The 20864-nt window shown below is 64.0% G+C and overlaps 2 protein-coding genes and 2 long non-coding RNA genes across 10 annotated transcripts; 1 reads left to right on the forward strand and 3 right to left on the reverse strand.

Moving 5' to 3' along the window:
* Nucleotides 1-117: 117 nt before the first annotated feature.
* Nucleotides 118-11340, reverse strand: ALG12 (ALG12 alpha-1,6-mannosyltransferase). 5 transcript variants are annotated; one of them, XM_019835750.3, is made up of 10 exons: nt 11198-11340; nt 5937-6161; nt 5733-5865; nt 4066-4239; nt 3228-3422; nt 2795-2898; nt 2123-2346; nt 984-1153; nt 811-886; nt 118-685 (listed from the first exon to the last, which is right to left on the reverse strand). In XM_019835750.3, the coding sequence occupies exons 2-10, from the start codon at nt 6102-6104 to the stop codon at nt 448-450; spliced, it is 1482 nt and encodes a 493-aa protein (XP_019691309.1). In that variant the 5' UTR covers nt 6105-6161; nt 11198-11340; the 3' UTR covers nt 118-447. The 5 variants fall into 5 exon arrangements, with proteins under 5 accessions (XP_019691309.1, XP_011282653.1, XP_023113414.1 ...); XM_011284351.4 differs by lacking the exon at nt 11198-11340 and adding an exon at nt 9559-9711; XM_023257646.2 differs by lacking the exon at nt 11198-11340 and adding an exon at nt 9233-9509.
* On the forward strand, nt 9915-19042 carry CRELD2 (cysteine rich with EGF like domains 2). Of its 3 annotated transcripts, XM_011284354.4 has the most exons (10): nt 9929-10197; nt 10720-10802; nt 11340-11450; nt 11927-12018; nt 12935-13111; nt 13958-14053; nt 15493-15576; nt 16891-16986; nt 17570-17716; nt 18768-19042. In XM_011284354.4, the coding sequence occupies exons 1-10, from the start codon at nt 10072-10074 to the stop codon at nt 18812-18814; spliced, it is 1059 nt and encodes a 352-aa protein (XP_011282656.2). In that variant the 5' UTR covers nt 9929-10071; the 3' UTR covers nt 18815-19042. The 3 variants fall into 3 exon arrangements, with proteins under 3 accessions (XP_044918478.1, XP_044918477.1, XP_011282656.2); XM_045062542.1 differs by lacking the exons at nt 17570-17716; nt 18768-19042 and adding an exon at nt 17271-17560 and having other exon boundaries at nt 9919-10197; XM_045062543.1 differs by lacking the exons at nt 13958-14053; nt 17570-17716; nt 18768-19042 and adding an exon at nt 17271-17563 and having other exon boundaries at nt 9915-10197.
* Nucleotides 11655-14153, reverse strand: LOC109501875. The gene is made up of 2 exons (XR_002160219.3): nt 13659-14153; nt 11655-11840 (listed from the first exon to the last, which is right to left on the reverse strand). It is a non-coding gene; the product is annotated as an uncharacterized LOC109501875 (long non-coding RNA).
* LOC109501874 lies at nt 16160-18611 on the reverse strand. The gene is made up of 2 exons (XR_006601219.1): nt 18211-18611; nt 16160-17515 (listed from the first exon to the last, which is right to left on the reverse strand). It is a non-coding gene; the product is annotated as an uncharacterized LOC109501874 (long non-coding RNA).
* Nucleotides 19043-20864: the final 1822 nt, after the last annotated feature.

The following is a 20864-nucleotide window of genomic DNA, read 5'->3' on the forward strand; positions in this document are numbered from 1 at the left end:
TTTTGGGTCCTTAATAAATTCTCGGGCGATGAAGCGTAAAGATGCCGAAGTTACCACATAAAACGCAACCTACGCGGAGGCAGTCTCTAGAAATACCACGTATCGTTAAATCTCTAATAAGGAAACATTCAAATTTTTATTCTCCATCCTCTTTAAATTCCCACAATTTCACGTGAGCTGCCACGCCACGGCGTGCCTGTGCCCACGAAGGATTCTCCCTGCGGCTCGGGGCGTGGGCGGGGGACGCCGTCCAGCGGTGCTGCCTCGACACCAAGTCTCACACGAGCTCCCCCGAAGGGGCGCTTTTTCAGGTGCTCCGAGAGGCCCCCGGGTGAGGCCCGCAGTCCCCGCTGGCCGTGCTCGGTCTGGGCTGGCCGTGGAGGACCCCGGCCTGTTCCCTGAGGCGTACGTCCGGGGCACGTCCCCGGTTCGGCTCTTCGTATCGTCTCATTTGCCAGGATGCCGGCGGAGCCTCTCGAGGAGCACCAGCTTTGTCTGCAGGTTGACGTCAAATGGAGGCAGTCGGGTCAGGTTCAGACTCACCCCGGTGGTGCCCGCGATGCTGGCCAGGACCCGGTGCGTGTCCCTGTAGAGGGCCAGCTGCGCAGGGGCCGCCTCCACGAGGAGGTGCGTGTAGGCCAGCATACGCCCCGACCCAGGCTGCACATCTTCCTTTTTCTCGTACCTGCGAGGGAAGAGCGTGACCGTGCACCTGTGGCCCCACGCCAGTGCCCGGATGCCCCCAGGGAGCCCCCACGTGGCCTCTGCGAGGAGCGCCACCGCCCGCAGTCACAACTGGCGGGAACGTACCTCCAGGCGCTGTTGACTTCTAGAAACCGAGACACACCGGTCTGTGCGGCGGCCACGTCGATGTGCACGACGACGTCTGTGGACAACCACGCGTGTTCAGTCAGCATGGCGAGCTGGGGTCCCCTGCCCCCCGCCAGAGCCGCAGCTGGCCCAGCTCGGCCCCAAGCACCCACCTGTCCCGGGGGCCACCAGCTCGTGCAGCCGCTGCATCGCGACGCCGCCAGGATAGTTGAAGTGGGACACGTACAGGGCCGTGGCCGAGTACATGGCGTTCACCACCAGGTGTCCTACCACAAGGGCGGAACCCACTTTATACAGCCAAGACTTCCTGTAGTTGTTCAGTCTGGAAAGAGCACGTTTCACAGAAAGGCTTGCTCTCCCCCAGCAACACCAGCCGGTGGAGTCTGCGGCCTCATTTCAAGAACTGAACCCCCTTCCCGCACAGTCACGGACTCCTGAACGGTCTGTCCATGGTTCGCCCCAGCTTCGCTAACCTGAGACGCCCAGATTTTCCATGAACGGAGTCCTCCTCCCTCCCGTCCCAGCCCTCGAGGTGGAATCCGCCCGCTGCTCTGAGCAGCTCCCCCTGTGGCCTCGGGCCGGGTGCACGTCCCTCCAGCACCACGCCCGCCACTGAACCCAGATGGAGCCCGAGGCTGAGGCTCACGGCCCGGAGCAGAGCGGGCACAAGGCGCTTCCTGCCCTTCACGGGCGTTGGTTCTTTGGGAGCACGGCCTGCTCCTGGCTCCCGGCTCCTGCAGGGGCCGTGCGGCGGGGCCTCCTCTCCCGGCCAACCCTCTGCGCCCTCAGCCCGGCCGAGCGGCCGCGTCACTCCTGTTCCTACCGTGGCAGTGACCGCCTTGCTCCAGGGAAGGGCAGCCCCGCTCGACCAACCTGCCTTATCCCGGACGCCCTGCTCGGGGCACCTTCGTTCTGTCGCCGGGCCATCCCCCTCCCCCGGAAACCCCCACACCACCTTGTGCCCCACGCCCGTGGGTCGAGCGCTTCCCTGACCCTTCCCCTGTCGTCCGCTCTGCCGCTCTCTGCTCGGTGGGGCCTGGCCCTTCAGCGAAGTCAGCCCTGGAGACCATCCGCCCGGCCGAAGCCCACTTGGCCACCCCGTGCGGGGGCCACTCCGGGCACGTCCTCCCCCAAGTGACCGAGACCGAGCGCGGAGACCAGCCCGACTGACCACAGCCCCACCGACACGGTGGGTGGGAGGCCAGCCCGTCCCAACCCCGGGCCCTCCTCCTTCAACACCCCCCCCATGTGACAGCGGGCGCGTGCGGCGCGGGGGTGGCGGGACGCTCACAGGCAGGCGCAGCCCCTGGCGGCCACGATGTTGAGCACAGGGAAGGAATAGATGATGAACCGCAGCTCCTTGTGCGGCAGCAGCGAGTACAGGGCCACGAAGCCCAGCGAGGGCAGCAGCAGCACCAGGGCCCGCCTGTCCGCGGCGCCCAGCGGCACGAACAGCAGGCTGCAGCCCAGGCCGCGGGGCAGGGCCGAGTAGAAATACCACAGCAGCGGCGAGGTCTGCGGGGGCAGGGTCAAGGAGCCACACGCCAGCGAGCCACGGCCGACAGGCGCTCCTGCCCGCGGCACCTGGGACCCCCCCCCCCCGCCACCTGTCCCTCCCCCTGGCTGCAGAACAGCTCGTGCCGGTGGGACGGGTGCGCCGGGGACTCGCGCGCTGTACTTCCCGCCCGTGTGTACGCTGTCCGGTTCCGCAGCAAAACGCTACGGGCTCCCGCTAAAGACCGTCCCGAAGGCTAAAGGGGAAATGGCGCCCAACAGCAGGGCGGTGTCTCGGCAGGTGTGGCTGCCTGGGTGAGGCCGGGGGAGGAGGGGGGAGGGGAGGAGGGGGGAGGAGGGAGGGAAGGAGGGGAGGAAGGGGGGAAGGAGGGGGGAGGATGAGGGGGGAGGGGGGACGACCGCCCCGCCCCACCCTGCAGGCTGCCCCGCAGACACACGGGAAGGATACTCCCCAGTTGGAACTTTTGTTCAGGATGGTGTTGTACCAAAGCACCTTTCCCTCCGGCCACACGAGACTTCGCCAGAAACAGGAGTCCACGGCGACGGTCAGTCCTGGTAAGACAAAGGAGTCCCTCAGGAAAGAACACGGCCACCTGAGCCACTCGGACGTCACCGCTGCGGCGCGGACGGCAGCCCCAGAGCCCCAGGTCGCAGGTCAACGTCCCGTGAAGCAGCCGCGTCGGCCACGAGCCCCCTGCTCCAGAGGGGGATGGCGCGTCGGGACCTCGGCTCCCCCGACGGGGCCAGCCGCCCCTCCCGGCCAGGACGAGGGCGGCCCGCGGATGGAGGCGCTAAGACATTTTCTCTCTGCTGGACGTGAAGGCCAGCTCTCCCGAGAGCCCCGCTTTCAGTCACAGCAGCCCACGGCGGCTCCCACTCACCTAAGCAGAGAGCCCCGGCCGGCAGGGCGCAGCGCAAGGCCCGCGCCACCGTCACCCTCCGCGAGCGCAGCAGCAGCAGCAGCACGAGGCCCAGGAACAGGCTCAGCTCCGCCCGGAACACCAGGATGGCGAACGCCGAGAGCCGGATGAAGCGGGCCCACTTCAGCTGCAGCCAGGCCGTGAGGGCGGGCAGGACTGCGAGACACGGGGTGCCCGAAGCAGGCCGACTTGCTTCCTCCCGGCGAAAGCCACGCAGAACCCGCCAGAGGACGGCACACGCCGCTCAGACCCACATCTGCTGACACGGGGCCGGCCACGGCGCCACCACACAGCCTGGGGCCGCTTCTCAGGCCTGACGGCACCTGGCCCCCGCGTGCCCTGAACCCCCCCGGGCTCCACGCGCCCAGCGCCTCCCCTCCTCTCCTGCGCACCCGGGCCTGCGGCGTGTCCCGCTGGCCCCCCGCGGGGTTCATTCGGACGGGAACCCTGCCTGCCACCTTCCCCGGGCACGCGGACGTCCGGGCCACGCCCGGCCCCGATCGGCACAGACCCCCCCCACCCAAACCCACGCCATCCACGGCCCCCCCTCCTACCCACACTTGGCCTCCCCCTGTCTGCCTGGGTCACCCCCAGGACTCTCGGACAGAGCTGTCCACAGGCCAGGGAGACCCTCGCAGGCGGCCCCGGCCACGTGCGGGGAAGCGTGCCTCCATCCGGCACCAAGAAGAGGCCCCCCCTTCCCCTCGCCGGGCATTTCTGACCCTGACCCTCGCCGGGCCGGTACGCCCCCCCCCCGCCCCGTGGTGCCCAGCGAGACTGCGGCTCGGCAAGCGCCTACCCACAGACAGGGCCAGCACGTTGGGGAGCGTCCGGGTGCAGTAGAACATCAGGTGGAACTGTGTGGCCGTCACCCAGCAGAACATGGTGGCCACCGTGGCCCCAAACTGCCGCCTCACTTCTTTTTGTAAAGTCCAGAGTCCCGAGATCACGCCGAGTCCCAGGACGGCTCTGACTAAACAAAGAGGGCACCGTGAGTGACCCACAGCGTGCAGGACGCCGGCAAAGCAGGTCTCCGCCAGTGCCGCTCGCGGTGCAAGTTGACGACCAAGTAGCAGTGAGACCACCTCGAAAGAGGGGACCCTGAAGCTTTGCCGGGACCATGCGGCCCGGGGAGGGGGCTCGGAGGGACACGGCCACCGGGCGTCTGCAGGACCGTGTGACAGGCGTGGCATCATCAGCACAGCCCACGCCACAGGGACAGGACGTGTCCAGGGCCACCCTTCCCCAGGCAGGGAGACTGTCCGGGGCTCCCCGACACCCCCGAACCAGCACAGCCTGTGCAGCCGCCCCCCGTGGCGGCAGATTTCCGTTTCCTAATCTGTTCTCTCAGGAAGCAGGCCTGCTTCTCCCCCGGGGATCTGTGTCTTTAACGTCCTGCCCGTGAGGCCGACAAACTAGCTGGAGAGCGTGTCTGACTTAGCGGGGGAGATCCAAATGTCTGGGTGCGGCCACGATAAAAATTCACCGAAATGGGGCGCGTGGGTGGCTCAGTCGGTGGAGCGTCCAACTTCAGCTCAGGTCATGATCTCACAGGTTGTGGGTTCGAGCCCCGCGTCGGGCTGTGTGCTGACAGCTCAGACCCTGGAGCCTGCTTCTGATTCTGTGTCTCCCTCTCTCTCTGCCCCTCCCCAACTTGCACTCTCTGTCTAAAAAAATTTTTCTTAAAATAAATTTTTAAAAATTCACCGAAATGGAAAACTGATGACTATCGACCAAAAATGACATTTCAGAGAGAGATACACAGAATGTTCTGAATTTGGTTTTAAAAAACACATGGGGGGTGCCTGGGTGGTGCAGTCGGTTGAGCGTCTGGCTTCAGCCAGGTCACGATCTCACGGTCCTGAGTTCGAGCCCCGCGTCGGGCTCTGGGCTGATGGCTCAGAGCCTGGAGCCTGTTTCCGATTCTGTGTCTCCCTCTCTCTCTGCCCCTCGCCCGTTCATGCTGTGTCTCTCTCTGTCCCAAAAATAAATAAAAAACATTGAAAAAAAATTAAAAAAAAAAAAAATACATGGGCACACAGCCCCAGAACGCTTTGCACAAAGCCCTGTGGACGGTGGCCTCCAGGTGGGGGAAGTGAGGCCTCCAATGCAGGCGCCGTACCGCCTGGGTGGACGGCTCTCCAGGTGTGGCCGCCGGCCCCTCTGCGGCCACCTCCGGAGGTGCATCTCGCCTGCTTCCCCTCCGGCCACCGCGGCCAGGGCAGGGCCGGCTGGCACCCTCACCTCATGGTCTCGGGAACAGGTGGACAGGTGCCCAGTTACCTGTCCCGGGTCACGGCCCAGAAAGGGCTGACTTCGGGCCTCCACCCGAGCTCTGGACCACTGCACGAAGCAGCCTGGGTTCTGACGGAAGGACGGCCCAGAAGGCGGGGGGCCTCAGCCCGGCCAACCGAAGCCCTGACTTCGCACGGCTCCTCACCTGTCCTCGTCCGGACTCCCCCTTACCTACTAGCTGAGAATAGAACTTGGGCGCTTGCAGCAGGGACAGCACACAGACCGCAGGGCTGGACAGCACCGCCACGGCCAGCGGCCCGAGGAACGTCCTGGGGACCACGCCGGGGAACTCGAGGTGGTCATACTGCAGGGAGAAGGGGGGCGTCAGCGGACGTCTCGCAGGGGTGCCGCACGGCCCGGGACGCGGGCGCTCACCTTGTCCACGTCCAGCCGGTGGTAGAGCAGGTCGTGCACGGCCTGCAGACTAAAGCTCTCCTCCACTTTGGAGTAGGGGCAGGTGAAGAGGTGGACGGCGCCCACAGCCGCCAGCAGCCCCAGCAGCCAGCGCTGCCGGCCTGGGCCCGACGGCCTCTTCCCCGCCATGGCGATGTCCCGCTTCACGTGCCTTCAGCGACCATCAACGCTGCTGCCCTGTGAGCACTGGGACAAAACGAAAATGCAGATCGCTGAGTTTCCACAGTCACACGTGAGCTAACACCCGGGGGATCCAGGTGAAGGGGGAGTGTGAACTCTTTGAACTACTGCTGTAACTTCTGTAGATCAGAAGGCCTCCAACTAGAGAATTCAAGGAAAAATCACGCCTGAGCGCCTTTCACATTTTTTTGAAAGCAAGCTTCACACCGAGCGCGGAGCCCCACGCGGGGCGTGAACTCGTGACCCTGACTGAGATCAAGACCTGAGCTGAGATCAAGAGTCGGACACAGCCTGAGCCACCCAGGCGCCCCTTCCACACTTTAACCGGCTGGCTCAGGCTTCAAGCTGTGTATTTTTCCAGGAAGACTTTATTTGCAGAACTGAGTCAGTCCTCCACGTGGCCGGGCCCCGGGCTGACCCAGCCTCTGGAGGGCAGCGGGACGGCCCCTGCAATTGAGAGGCTCAACTCTGGGGGGGCAGTAGGGCCCCACGGTACGGGCTGAGAGACCCCGGGACAGGCAGCTGTAGGGTGGGAGGGATGCGTCTGGGGGATGACAGAGGGGCAGCCACAGGAGGGCAGGAGGTGGCACACAGGGCCAGGACAGCCCACGAAGCCCCCGCAGTCCAGGTACAACCGGACAGGAGCTGTGGACGCCTGCCCGCCGGAAGCCGTGTGGAGCCCCTGAGAGGCACCACGCCGGTCACGAACGTGAACATGCAGATGACAAAGAGCATGAGTGTGTCCCCGAGGTGTTCAGACAGATGTGTCTGCAGTGGATCCCCGAATCACCCAAATACAGCAGGACGATTTGGGGAAGAGCCTACAGCACAAAGCTTCCCGGGAGACACCTAGACTGTCCCGCTTGTGTGGGGGGAAGATGGCAAATTCTTCTTCGTGTTTCTGGCTACTCTTAAAACAGGTTTGATTTTATTTGATCAGAACCAGAAAGGCCAGAAGAGAAAGGACAGAGTGCTTACTGTTTGCTAAAACTACTTTTTTTCTTATTTATTTTTTCATTTGAGAGAGAGAGAAAGAGGGAGAACACGTGTGCACACACGCATGCAGAGTAGGGGCAGAGGGAGGGGGAGGGAGAGAATCCCAAGCAGGCTCCACACCAAACGTGGAGCCCAACACGGGGCTCGATCTCAGGAACCGTGAGCAGAAACTGTCAATGCTTAACCGACTGAGCTACCCTACCCAGGCCCCCCTAAAACTACCTTGTGATTAGAGATTTCGGAAGTCTGTAGTCTCCAGGAGCGCCTGGGTGGCTCGGTCGATTAAGGGTCTGACTTCAGCTCAGCTCATGATCTCACGATTCGTGGGTTTGAGCTCTGAGCCGTCAGCACAGAGCCCGGACCCTGCTTCGGATTCTGTGTCTCCCTCTCTGCCCTTCCCCTGCTCACTCTCTGTCTCTGTCTCTCAAAATAAAGAAACAATTTTTAAAAATTAAAAAAAAAAAAAAAAGAAGTCTGTAGTCTCCAAAGATGGCAACTGGGGGGGAACCGACAAGGGAAGGAGCAGGAATCCTGCCTGATGTGGCAATGCCGGCGGTGGTGAGGTGGGGCCAGGAAGGGGGGAAAGGGGCTTTAATAATTAAGAACGACCAAAGTAGCAGTTCCCTTAAAAGTAACCTAACTTTTCCTCTTCCCAGATATAAAAACCATGGATGAACAAGGGTGTTATAATTTGTCTCCTTCTTTCTTTAAACTTTTTTTAAATGTTTATTTACTTTTAACAGAGACAGAGCATGAGCAGGGGAGGGGACAGAGAGAGAGAGAGAGACAGGGAGACGCAGAATCCAGAGAAGACTCCAGGCTCTGAGCTGTCAGCACAGCGAGGCTCAAACCCACGAACCGAGAGATCATGACCTACGTTGAAGCCAGATGCTCAACCGACTGAGCCACCCAGGCGCCCCAATTTGTCTCCCTCTTTCTAAAGTGTAAGCTCCTTGATGGGATTTCTCTGGTCCACCCCCCGCCCCGCCCCCGCCCCCAGAACCCTCAGCAAGGATGGACTCTGGTCATCACAGGAGCCCACATGTGAATGAAACATGTGGCTGACTGTCTCCCTGCTGGGCTCATGTCCTGGGGGCAGGGCCTGCATGCCTGATTCACGGTTCCAGCAGCAGAGCCTGGCGCACAGTAGATGCTCAACAAACTACTTGGAGAAGAAATTCGGTAAAACTCTTCAACGTGGGTCTCATCACGCCGGCTTACGTTTTCATTAGAAGTACATTGGCGCTGGGGCACCTGGATGGCTCAGCCAGTTAAGCATCTGACTCTTGATTTCGGCTCAGGTCATGATCTCACGGCTCCTGAGTTCGAGCCCCGAGCGGGGCTCTGTCTGTGCTGACAGTGTGAGCCCACTTGGGATTCTCTCTCTCCCTCTCTGCCCCTCCCCTGCTCATGCGCTCTCTCTCCACATTTAAAAAAAAAAAAACAAAACAACAGCATTAACGTTTTAATTTCCAGTAAAGCCAAGGAGACCACAGAATACTCACACACTATTCTCTGTTCCTCTTACTGGTATGGAAAAAAAAAAAAAAAAAAGGTTAAAGAAACAGAAAGCATTTACACACCAAGCTGTGCAAACGGTTGCAGGAGAAATGCTGCTTGGCGGGAACCTGACTCCGGTTCACAGCGGTCCCAGGTCAGCTAAGAACCCGCCTGCCCCACAGACCCCCTGTGTGGGGGGCCCAGAGCACGCTCCCCTGCAGGGAACCCCACACTGTCCTCTCACAAGCTGTGAGGGGCACACGAGTGTGCGGGACTCCGGGCTCCCTCGCCACAGGGGCGTCTCAGCCCCAGGACTGTGTGTTCTCTGCTGAGGACCGACCACGGGCAGAAGCAGCAGGTGCGCCCCTGATCCCGGAGGACGCCAGCACTGCCGAGGCCGGGCCAGGACGGGCGGGCGGGCAGCGGGCACAGAAGCCGGGCGGAGGGCGTGAGCGCATGTCCGGCCGCGCGGGTCAGCCCGGGCGCGCACAGGTGGACAGGCCAGGCTCGTCTCCGCTGAGGAGGCGACCCGTGAAGGCCGTCCGGCCCCTGCCACTGCGGGCGCTGAGGGCTCCGCTCACCCTGGGCACAGAAGCGGCCCGGTGCACCGCAGACCAGTAGCCACCCTGTGCGCGTCCTCCTTCGGCGCTTCGTCGCTGGCACCCAGATCGCGCTCGTCTCAGTTCTATTTCCACCTCGGTTCCCGAGCCAGCGGCCTCGGGCAGGCAGGGAAACGCGGGACCTGGGCCCCAGGACGCTGTCCCCAGGCTCCCGGCGAGGAGCACCGGCGCTGAGGACGGAGGAGCGCGACGCGAGCGCCGGTTCGGGATCCCCGCCGCCCGCACCGAGAACCTGCCCTCGCCCGCCGCCCGTCCCGAGAGCCCCGGCCGCGGTACCGCGCGCTGACCTCGCCTGCCGTCGGCGGCGTCCCTCGATGCGCGGCGCCCTAGGCAGCCCGCGGCCGGAAGCGGGGTGGCGGAAGCGGAGGACGGACGCGAAGCCCTTGCCCAAACCTAACATGGCCGCCAAAACCTCGCTACCACCGCAGCGGGACGCCCTCCCTGCCCGGAGTAAAGATGGCCGCCGCGGCCGGTGCGCGCGAGGGGCAGGCTCCGATTTCCACGCCCCCGTCCCCACCCCCTCCCCGCTGGACGCTGACCCGGGGTCTTCTTATTGGTCGCTTCTCGTGGCGAGCCCGGATTGGGCCACATGGGGACGGGGTGGGTCCCTCCGACCAATAGCGGCGCGAGGGCTGGCGCGGGGCGGGATCCCGCCCGGCACCGTCAAGTAGCCCCGGGAACTGCCGGCACCGCGGAGCGGTGGGCGGCCGCAGAGGCCGAGCGCTGCGCCGGTTCCCGCCGGACCTCGGCCAGTGCCCGCGCGGCCGCGTCCTGCGCAACGCTGCCCGCCTCGGCCCGCCATGCGCCCCCCTACCCCGGCCGCGCTGGGGCTGCTGCTGCTGCTGCTGCCGCCGCCGCCTGGTGAGACCGCCAAGAAGGCGACGCCCTGCAAGCGCTGCCGGGAGCTGGTGGACAAGTTCAACCAGGTGGGCCGGTCACCCCACGCAGACGCGGGGTCGGGGTCGGGGTCGGGACCGGCCTTGGGGGGCGGCGGGGCCGGGGTCGTCCCGCGGTGGACCGGGGTCCTGGACCCAGGGTAAGCCTGCGGTGGATCGGGGTCGGCCCACAACGGTCGAGGGTCACCCCGAGATGGGCCGGAGTCACTCCACCATGGACCTGAGGTCAACCCACAACGGACGAGGTTCAAGGATCCAGGGTAACCCCTCCGTGGGCCGGGGTCACCCTGAGTGGGCCGGAGTCACTCCACCATGGACCTGAGGTCAGCCCACAAGGGACCAGGGTCAGGGACCCAGGGTAGCCCAGAGATGGGCCAGAGTCAGACCTGACACGGACATCACCCTCGTGATGGACCCAGGATCACCCACGCAGTGAATGGCGGCGACCTGTCAGGGGGCTTGGGGAGTCACCATGATGGACTAGGGTTGCTCTCACAACGGACGTGCGTGGGGGCAGCGGCACTGAGCCCCGTCTCCACCGTGTCCCCGCAGGGAATGGTGGACACCGCAAAGAAGAACTTTGGCGGCGGGAACACGGCTTGGGAGGAAAAGGCGCTATCCAAGTATGAATTCAGGTGGGTGCCACCACCCCTGCTCTGGGCAGCCCAGCTTCGGTACTTGACATGTTCCTGTGAACGTTGTCACCCGCGTTGATGACAAGTACACGGAAGGGTCCCTCCCATAGCGTCACCTGTCTGCTGGCCCCTACGTGGCCTTTTGGCTTCCACACTTATCCCCGTATCCAGTCCGCACACAGTGGACTGGGTGGTCTCTTAATGATGCACCCTGGACGGTGAGTCCCCCCACGTGAAATGTCACTGGCTTCCCCTGCTGGTGGGGTTAGCCCTCTCTCCTCCACCCAGGACTCCAGCCCCTGCTCCCAACTTCAGGGGCTCCCCTGGTGGGCCCCACACCTGCCACACAACCACCTGTTCTCTGAGTTTCATTCATCACAGGGCACCCAGCCCACCTGATGTGTCTGCTGAGGGTCTTTTCCTACTGAAGTGCCACCGTCCTTCCCGCCTCGCGCCAAGTGGGGATGTCCTGTGGGATGGACACTGACACCTCGACTCGCCTTCTCACTCTGTGGTGCTGATGGGCTTGTGTTTCAGCGAGGTCCGGCTGCTGGAGATCATGGAGAGCCTGTGTGGCAGCAGTGACTTCGACTGTCACAGCATGCTGGAGGAGCATGAGGAACGCCTGGAGGCCTGGTGGCTGAGGCTGTGAGTGTCCCACACCCTCTGCGCCCCCCCACCCTGTTCCCCAGCCCCGGGGCCCCCCCATTCCCCCAGCCCTGCACCCCTACACCCAGTGCATCTCCCGCACCCCCCGCCCCGTTACCGGGCCCACCTCGCGTGCCCCAGCCTGGCTCTCCAGTCCCCCCACCCCAACCCTGCTCTCCCTGGGTGTTCGTGGAAACACACGAGTGGCTTCTTACTTTTTAATTTATAATTTTGAGATAACTTCAGACCGCCAAGAGTTTCCACACGCTCGTCTTCTCTCTTGTCTGCACGTTAGCGTCTCTTATTACCTTAACACGATAATCCCGGTGAGGTCCGCAACTGGAGAAGCCCGTCCCGCCTGCACTGGTGTTTCTCTGACGTTACGATACCCTGGAGCACACGTCGTCATAAACTATGATCTTGTGTTGAAGAAATCTGTCACGTGAGCTTTAACGAACGCGTTTTCGATTCCTCAGGAAGAAGGAGTATCCTGACTTATTTGAATGGTTTTGTGTGAAAACCCTGGAAGTTTGCTGTTCGCCAGGAACGTACGGGCCAGACTGCCTTGGTATGTTTTTCTCGGGGACTCTCAAGTGCCCCAGGTCATTGCCGGTGCCCGTGTGGTGATTCCTGGGCGGGCGGGAGCAGGGTCGGCAAAGGGACGGTCCATGCCACCTCCACCTGGCCCTGGGGCTGCTGTGTCGCTGCTGCCCTCACCCCAGGGACCTTCTCCTTTGGGCCGCACCGCTCTGAGCATCTGATCCCAACTGGGCTCTGAATTCAGTCTCTACAGACCTCCCATAGTCCACCTGTGGGCCAGTTTTAACCTGCCCGCATGGGCGCTGCCCCCTGAGTGCAAGGAGGTGGCTCTGTGGCTTGCGTGGTCCCCGGCCCAGCTCTGCCCACGGAGGAGCAGAGACAAGTCTGGGGCGGGGGGGGGGGGGGGGGGACACAGTCACATCTGTCGGGATGGATGCATCGTGCCAGCCTTAAGGAGGGAAGCCACACTCTTACGTCAAGACATGGGCTTCGAAACCGAAGCCACCAAAGTCACTCACCTTGATCAGCTGGATCAAGTGGCACATTTTCCAAGTTCAGACTCTCTCCCTGGCCGCGGCCCCCTCCTGCCTACCTTTCCTCCCGTCCCGCTGCCACGGGGCTGCAGCGGGCCGATGTCACGGTCCCAAGCAGTCCTACTCGCTCCACGTGTGAGCATCCTTGTCCCCGGGTTTCAGGTGAGGCTGCCCAGAGCCCCCGGCTGGCTCCCGGGCAGTGACCCACATGCCCACAGGCCCCCCAGGTCGCATGCAGGCTCCTGTAAATCCCAACCCCAGGCGCTTGTTCTGGGGGTGAAGCGTGGCTTGGATTTTAGCGGGACTTCCAGAAAGCTACTTTGTGAGCGGGGGTGGGGGGCGTCCTCTGGGTGTGAGCCCAGCCCCCGCCCCGGGGCTGAGCTCTGAGCGGTGGGTCTGTGTCGCCCCCAGCGTGCCAGGGCGGGTCCCAGAGGCCCTGCGGCGGGAACGGGCACTGCAGCGGGGACGGCAGCAGGCAGGGGGACGGGTCCTGCCAGTGCCACCCTGGGTACCAGGGGGCCACGTGCACTGACTGCGTGGACGGCTACTTCAGCTCGCTGAGGAATGAGACGCACAGCATCTGCACAGGTACCGCAGCAGCGCGGGCAGCCAGGGCTTCAGCCCACGGTCCTCGGCGCGACGGACACATCCCTTGGCTCTTACCCGCATCCCGGGAGCCCAGGGGGCACGCAGGAGCCACGGGAAGGGAAGCAGGAGGATGGGCCACGGTGCTCTTGCCTCCCAGCCCTAAACAGCCCCCGGGAGGGAAGTGAGTCCCGTTCTCCCGACATCCTCCGGAGAAGGAGGGGAGGGTGGACGGTGTGTCACAGCCATGCTCATCGGGCTCCTGGTGACCTGCTGCCTTTAGTGTCCCCCCGCGGGCTTGCCCTCCCTCTGCGGCTGTCGTCAGCGCGCGGTCACCGAGGCGGAGCATCTGGAGTGAGCGAAGGCCACCCTGGGCCCCGGCCCGCGTTGCTGCAGGAGGTGGGGGGGAGGGGGCACGCATGGGAACGGGGGGGGGGGGGGGGCTGAGGTCACGTGGCGGGACCTCCCGGCCCCAGGTCCCCTTGAGAGGACACACCGTCTCGGCTACCCCGGCATCGAGTACGGGGGGGAGCGGGGGGGGCTCTCCTACCTGGGTCTTCAGAGGTGTCCTGGGCGCTCCGGGTGAGCGCTCAGGCCCTGAACTATTTCCCTGGAGTCGAGGAGGGAGCCCCCCCGTTTGTTTTCTCCGGTCACGTCCGGATCACGAATCGCAAGAGTGGTTTTTTCTGTCGTTGACTGAGAGCCGCTTTCGGGGGTTTCTTCCTTATTTGTTTCTGGGTTTTGTTTTCGTTCCACTGCAGGTAAATTTCTGAGATGATCTCTGTGTCGGGCTTGTCACTCAGAGCGGGATTTACGCTTACTGGCGGCCGTCCCGCCTCTGCTTTCCAGCCTGTGACGAGTCGTGTAAGATGTGCACGGGTCCCACCAACAGAGACTGCGGCCAGTGCCAAGCGGGCTGGGCGCGGGAGGACGGCGCCTGCGTGGGTGAGGCTGAGGCTGCTCGGGCTCCTGGGGCCTGGCCTTCCCTCCTCCCTCCCTCCTCCCCCTCCTCCTTCCCTCCTCTCTCCCTCCTCCCCCTCCTCCTTCCCTCCTCCCTCTTCCCTCCCTCCTCCCTCTTCCCTCCCTCTTCCCTCCCTCCTCCCTCCCTCCTCCCTCTTCCCTCCCTCCCTCCCCCTCCCCCTTCCCCCTTCCCCCTCCCCCCTCTTCCCTCCCTCCTCCCTCTTCCCCCCCTCCTCCCTCCCTCCCTCCCTCCTCCCTCCCTCCTCCTCCCCCTCCTCCTTCCCCCTCCCTCTCCCCCTCCCCCTCCTCCTTCCCCCTCCTCCTCCTCCTTCCCCCTCCTCCTCCTCCTTCCCCCTCCCCCCTCCCTCCTCCTTCCTCCTCCTCCCCCCTCTTCCCCCTCTTCCTTCCCTCCTCTCCCTCCTCTCCCTCCTCCCCATCCTCCTCCCCCTCCTCATCCTCCTCATCCTCCTCCCCCTCCTCTTTCCCTCCACCCCCTCCTCCTGTTTTCCTTCCTCCTCTCTTTCTCCCCTTCTTTCTCTCTTCTTCTCCCTCCATCCTTTCCATCCTCTTTTCTCTCCCTCTTCCTCCTCCTCCCCCTCCTACCCCCCGACTCCTCCCCTCTCCTCCTTCCCTCTTCTCTTCTTCTCTCTTCCTCTTCTCTCTCCTCCCCCTTCTCTTCTCCTCCAGCCCTCGTCCCCTTCCTCCCACTTCTCTCCTCCCTCCCTCCCTCCCTCCCTCTCTCTCCTTTCTCTAGGACCTGCTGGTGTGCGGCCACTGGCAGGGAAACTGAGGCACAGGCCTCCCTTTGACCTGGAGAGCCACACACAGGTGCTTCACAGCCACAGAGAGGAGGCATGCCTTCTGACACACGTTCCAGAGCTGAGGCCCCGGGCCTTGGCTCTCCCCACCCATCCCCTCCCCACCCAGCCTGGTAGCCACTGCCCACTTCGGCTGTATCCTTTTTCTGAGCTGCAGCAGGCCCTGGAGCACTGGCTCCAAACCCAGCCCTGCAGAAGGCCCCGGGGAGGGTCTGGCAGTGGCCGAGGGGCTCTTCCCCAGGTCCGAATGCCGGTGGGCAGGTGGGAGGAGGGGCGGGTCGAGGCCGGGGTGCCCTCCTCCCCTCGTATGTCAGCTTTGGTTTCGCCCCTCAGTTAGGGGTGTCAGGCTTGTACCTGACGCCTCCAGTGGGGAGGGAGGGGCCCCGACACCGACCTGGAGCTCATCCGAGTCCACGCGGAAGCACAGAGTGCTCACGTGGTAGCCATTGGTCCCTCGCAGCGGCCCCTCCCCTGGGACCACTTAATGTCCCTGGTTGTCACCCCTGCACATGGGAGGCCACCTCCCTGTCCGGCCCCAGCCCCAGGTTGCATCATCACGAAGGTGGTCCGGGCTCGGCCCCTCACGGCTGTGCCGCTGCCTTCCAGACGTGGACGAATGCGCGGCCGAGACGCCTCCGTGCGGCGACCAGCAGTACTGCGAGAACGTCAACGGCTCGTTCGTGTGCGAAGGTGCCTGGGCATGGGCTCCTCCGGGGCGGGCACGCACCTCCTGGGCCCTGGGCCCTGCCGATTCTCCCTTTTCAAACGTTCACGTGACTTTCTTAGGTTCTACCTACTTTAAGTTCTTTTTAATGTTTGTTTATTTATTTTTGAGAGAGAAAGAGCACGAGTAGGGGAGGGGCAGAGAGAAGACGACACAGAATCCGCAGCAGTTCCAGGCTCTGAGCTGTCCGCACAGAGCCCGACACGGAGCTCGAACCCACGAACTGTGAGATCACGACCTGAGCCGAAGTCGGACGCTCAGCCGACTGAGCACCCAGGCGCCTCTCTACCTACTTTAGAAAGTTGAAGGTGACAGGCGCCTGGGTGGCTCAGTCAGTTAAGCGTCCAACTCTTGATTTCGGCTCAGGTTATGATCTCAGGGTGGTGAGACTGAGCCCCGCATCGGGCTCTGCACCGAGCGTGGAGCCTGCTTGGGATTTGTTCTCCCTCTCTGTCTGCCCCTCCCCCACATGCACGTCCCTATGCACGGGCTCGCTCTCTCTCTCTCTCTCTCTCTCTCTCTCTCAAAAAAAAAGTTTAAGGTGGCAACCCAAGTGATAGGTATTTGTTACAGAAAATTCAAAGGAGTTGAAAGTAATATTTAAAAGCCATCAATTCCACGGAGAGGGAGCCTCTGTTACTAGTCCTAAGACGCTCCCCAGTGTCTCCTTGCCTTTTTCACTCAACAAGGCCGTGACCGTCTTCGTCCGTCCTGTCACGTCGTGTACGTCACGTACACGTGTGTGCGCGATTGCAGAGCACGTCCTGACTCGGCCAGTTTCTTCGACAATCTGTATCGCTGGCTGTTGGAGTCAGACCGGTTCTCCCGCAGTTACGCACTTTGAATTCCTTGGTAGATAAAGCTCTTCGTGTTGGTCACTGTTTTCTCGCACTGGTTCCAAACTGCTCTGGGGGTGTGCACTGTAGGGCCACGCCGTCCCCGGGAGGCTGGGGGCCTCCCCGCGTGCCGCGCGTGCCCCTCTCTGTGACGCGTGGGCCTCGCCCGGGAAGGTTATTCGTACTGAGCTCCCAGCCGCCCGTCATGAGGAAGGCGGCCACCCCCGATACCGGTTCCAACAAGAGGGTGCAGAGGGTGCCTGTCCGTGGGCTTCCCGTGCACGGTCACCGAGTCTCCGCCCTGCCGCCTGAAGCCCGTGCTTGGGGGTGGGGGTGGGGTGGGAGAGGCCGGAGCACCCGGGTTCCCACGTGGCGTGGCTCCAGACCCCGTGTGCCCACAGGACGGTGTCTGATGTTGTCATTGCCTTTCCCCCTTGTTTCTAGAATGTGATTCTACGTGTGTGGGCTGCACGGGGAAGGGTCCAGAACAGTGTAAAGAGTGCGTCCCGGGCTACACCAAGGAGAGCGGCCAGTGTGCAGGTCAGTGCGGTCGTGTCTGTGCCGGACTCGGATGGAGCGCTGCAGGGAGGCCACGATGTGACCGCTCCCGTGACGAGCTGGGGGGCGGGGGGCGCCGGCTCTGGCTCTTCTCCACAGACCCCGTTCCTCCAGCTTCAAGAGCGTGTGACACGGGAGCAGCATACGCCCCCCCCCCCCCAAACCATGTGCGTGGTGCTGATGATCCTGTGGTCTGGGGCTCCCGCACCCCACCCCCGTTTCCCCGTCAGCCAGGGGTGACCCGGCCCCCGTGGTCCCCTCCACAGTTGGGGCCGGCTGGAACCCACTTGGAAAAGGGCAGCGAATCCACCGACCTCGCTGGGCGAGCTTACGCCGGGCCTCCCGCCTCCTCGCCGGCGCCGTGCTTCTCTGCTTTCCGGCCGCGCGTGGCCTGACCCCCGACGCCTCTGTTAAGCTCCGCCCTCTCCCTCTCTTCTCCAACGAGATGTTTCCGATCTTCGGCTCTCTGTGCGCGAGCGAGTTATGAGAATCTCGTGATCACGACGTGTGTCTGCCGAACAGAGGAATCCGTTACAGTGGTTACAGTGGGATGTCTTTACCGCAGACGTAGACGAGTGCTCGCTGGCGGAAAAAGTGTGCACGAGAGAAAGCGAGAACTGTTACAACACCCCCGGGAGCTACGTGTGCGTGTGTCCCAAGGGCTTCGAGGAGACGGAAACAGCCTGTGTGCGGACGCAGACCGCCGCGGACGGTGAGTGGCCTGGCTGCGGAGCCCGGGCAGGGACACCGGCCACCGGGCCACAGCTGCCGGCTCAGAAACACACAAAAAGTGGCCCCGGGAGGGTGATGGCTGGGCTTCCTGGAAGACAAGAGGGTGACGGTCCCCGTGGGGAGTCCCAGAGGTCATGCGCAGACTGAGGTGTGGGCGGGAAGCAGAGTCAGTGACACCGGAATCAGCAGGCGGGCTGACGGCAGAGGAGCCACCGGACGGTCCCCACGTGGTCCGTGCGCCAGCTTCCCGGAGGCCTGAGGCCAGGACCCGCTCTGAGCCTGTGGGCAGGGACCCTGGCCTCCTCCGGCTTCCGGTGGCTGTGCGTCTTGGATCCCCGGGGCTTACGGCCCCATCCCTCCAGTCTCTGCCCCTGTCCACGTGGCCTTCCCGTGGCCTGTGCGTGTCCACGCTTCCCTCTCCCCGTATGGACACCGGTGACTGGAGAAGGACCCGCCCCAGTGACCTCACCTTACCTTGATCATCTGTGAAGAGCCCGTTTGCACACTAGGCCCAGTTGACGGCTCCTGGGGTTAGGAGGTCACCACGGCTCCCGGGGGATGTGGCTCTTCCCACGAGGCTCCTAGAAGTGCTGCGACAGCACGGAGTGGAAGGGACGGCGTCTTCCCCAGCGAGTAGGTTGTGCCGCAGAATCCAGGAGCCCCCGGCCCCGAGCGGGGTAAAGCCCAGCGAGCACACAGCCTCGTAGGACACCCCGAGCACCAAGGACAGGAGCGCACCAGACGCCAAAGGGAGCGAGGACACAGCAGAGGACGGGACAGCAGCCACACGCCACCTCTGCCTCGGCGTGGCCTCCCCGCCCACGCCCCTCCCCATCATCCGGGCCCCCGTCCCGCCCAGCTGATTCCGGAGCGCCTGGCCGCCCCCCCCCCCCCCCTCGCTGTGGGGCCAGCGCCACCCCTTCGGGACGTTTGTGCCCGCGCTCCGCCCCAGCCCCGTGAAAACCTTGCGGCCTCAGCCCCGGGGCCCTCGTGCGGGGGTTTTACCAACTGATCTGTTTGTTTCCTGGCAGAAGTCCCAGAAGACCCGACGCAGCCGCCCGCGCGGGAAGATCTGTGACGTGGGTCCGGAGCCGGAAGCCGGACCTGCCCTTTAAGTTATTGAGACTGACGCCCGGGGAAGGCGGCCCCCACACCCGCGCTCCTCCACGGACGGTCCAGGGCGAGCTGCTCCCCCTCAAACACTTGTGCCCGTCTGGCATCTGGAAAACCACAGTTCCTGCTTGTTCTTGAGCAGATTTGTATATTTTGCTACCGTTCTTTATAATAAAATTGACCATTGGAGCTAGTCAGGCACAGAACACGTGTGAGTTTGTCTCACTGAAAAGCACGAACGACTTGGGACGGCGTGAGCTCCGTCCGCCGTCGCTGTCCCCCCGCTGGGGCTGGAAGGCACCCCTGACCGCCCCGCACGGAGAGGACACAGCCCTGCCCGCCCTGAGGCAGCCCGCTTTGGGCTTTCAGCACAACGGGATCGGGACAGCCGTGCCACCGACGGGCCCTCGGGCAGGCTGCAGCCGGAGAGGAGCGTCCGTCACAAGCCCCAGGGCCAGTTTCTCATCCTTGAATGAAGCAGCTGAGAGTGAGACAGGCTGTGGCTCCACGGGGAGGCCTCCCAGGGCCCCCTCCCCCCCACCAGTCGGCGCGGCCACCCCAGGAACCCCCCACCCACGTGAACACCCGGTTCCCCGAGCACCCTGCCTGCCCCACTGCTGTTACCCCCGCCCCACTGCCGTCCACACGGGGGGTCACCCTGGGAGGCGGCCTCCTGTCTCCCGCTGGCCTGGCACCGAGGACCTCGGCATCCTCGCGACATCTTGTGGCACCTGCTCTGCGGGCCCAAGGTGGGCACCCCAGCGGCCGCAGGGGACACCCCTGCCCCAAGTCTTGTCCCTGGTTCTCCCCGGGTCCCCGTGCCCCTCGGCTGGCCTCCCTTGCTCTGTTGCCATGTCTGTGCTGGGGGACAGGGAGCATTCCCTCCCGGGCCAAGCGCCCCTGAAGTCCTAGAAGACAGGGCCGAGTTGACCGGGCAAGGCCAGCCTGCGGCTCTCGTCCAGGCCAGGCCTGTTGGGGAGTTCACACGGGAGACAGCCCTGTCATCACGCTCTGGGGACCGGGCTGGAGGTCCAGGCAGTGGGAGCACGGTGGTGGGAGAGGTCACCACCAGACAGCTGATGGCCACGTGAACTGGGAAGGGAGGACGCAGCCCTGTACTTGGGCGGCTTCCAGAGAACCCTGTGGGCTGGGGGCTTCGTGGAGGGAGGGAGGGCAAACCTGAGAGCCAGGGGCTGGCAGAGCCCCGCACGGGTGGGGGCAAGGACGGGGAGGCCCAGAAGGGAGGCCCCCGGTGGGTGAGGGGCTCCCTCCACAGCTCGAGCCCCAGCAGAGGGCCAGGCCAGAGCAGGTGGGCATGTGGGACCCAGACCAGGCCCGAGTAGCCAAAGCCACAGGCCACGTGGCTGGCATGGAATCGACCCCAGTTTCCAGTTGGAAGCCAGAGGCTCCTGAGTCTGCCTGGTGGGTCACCTGGGCAGCAGCCCACCCCTCCCAGGGCTCTGTGGACAGTGGCGCCCCCTCCCCGCCACTGCACAGGTGACCTTGGTAGGTGTCTGAGGGGCTGTCTCCTGGCAGTGGGAAGGGCCAGGCCCTGCCGTTGTGGATGCTAAGACATCCCTGCAGCTGGCTCCCCACATTGGCCCCCCGACATCTGTGGGGTCCTCTGTGGGGTCTGAACCCTGCCCTTTGCCCCACCGAGGCCCCGCCCTGGACCCCCACCATGGCACTCGGCCCGGGCCGCTGGGGAGGGATAGGGCCAGTGTAGGCATCTCCGTGCCGACAGCAGCTGTGGCCATGGGCCTGGGGTGTGTGCCCCATTGACCCCATCTCGTCCCGCTCAGGGCCCCCAGCCCCTTCGCTGCCTCTCTCCCAGGGGGAGACTGGAAGTGCCAGGCTGACCTGGCTCCTGGAATCGCCGAGCGGGGTCCAGGTCAGGGCCTTCGTCCTGCTGGGGACACTGGGTCTGGCTCCTCTCTGCTCGGTGTCACCCCTCAGAGTGGCCTCTTCCCCAAGTCACTTCCCTTCCCTGGCCGGGGGGGTGGGGTTGTCTGCTC

Source organism: Felis catus, chromosome B4, assembly GCF_018350175.1.
Source record: "Felis catus isolate Fca126 chromosome B4, F.catus_Fca126_mat1.0, whole genome shotgun sequence".
In the NCBI taxonomy this organism is placed as follows: domain Eukaryota; kingdom Metazoa; phylum Chordata; class Mammalia; order Carnivora; family Felidae; genus Felis; species Felis catus.

Excerpts from the sequence above, each read along its gene's own strand:
- CRELD2 (XM_045062542.1), top strand. The coding sequence starts at position 10,072 with ATGCGCCCCCCTACCCCGGCCGCGCTGGGGCTGCTGCTGCTGCTGCTG. Across the intron at positions 10,803-11,339 it reads CTATCCAAGTATGAATTCAG|CGAGGTCCGGCTGCTGGAGA; the intron begins GTGGGTGCCACC and ends CTTGTGTTTCAG. Across the intron at positions 14,054-15,492 it reads GGAGGACGGCGCCTGCGTGG|ACGTGGACGAATGCGCGGCC; the intron begins GTGAGGCTGAGG and ends GCTGCCTTCCAG.
- ALG12 (XM_019835750.3), bottom strand. The coding sequence starts at position 6,104 with ATGGCGGGGAAGAGGCCGTCGGGCCCAGGCCGGCAGCGCTGGCTGCTG. Across the intron at positions 3,423-4,065 it reads CGTGCTGGCCCTGTCTGTGG|TCCTGCCCGCCCTCACGGCC; the intron begins GTAGGCGCTTGC and ends CGTGTCTCGCAG. Across the intron at positions 686-810 it reads GAAGTCAACAGCGCCTGGAG|GTACGAGAAAAAGGAAGATG; the intron begins GTACGTTCCCGC and ends CTTCCCTCGCAG.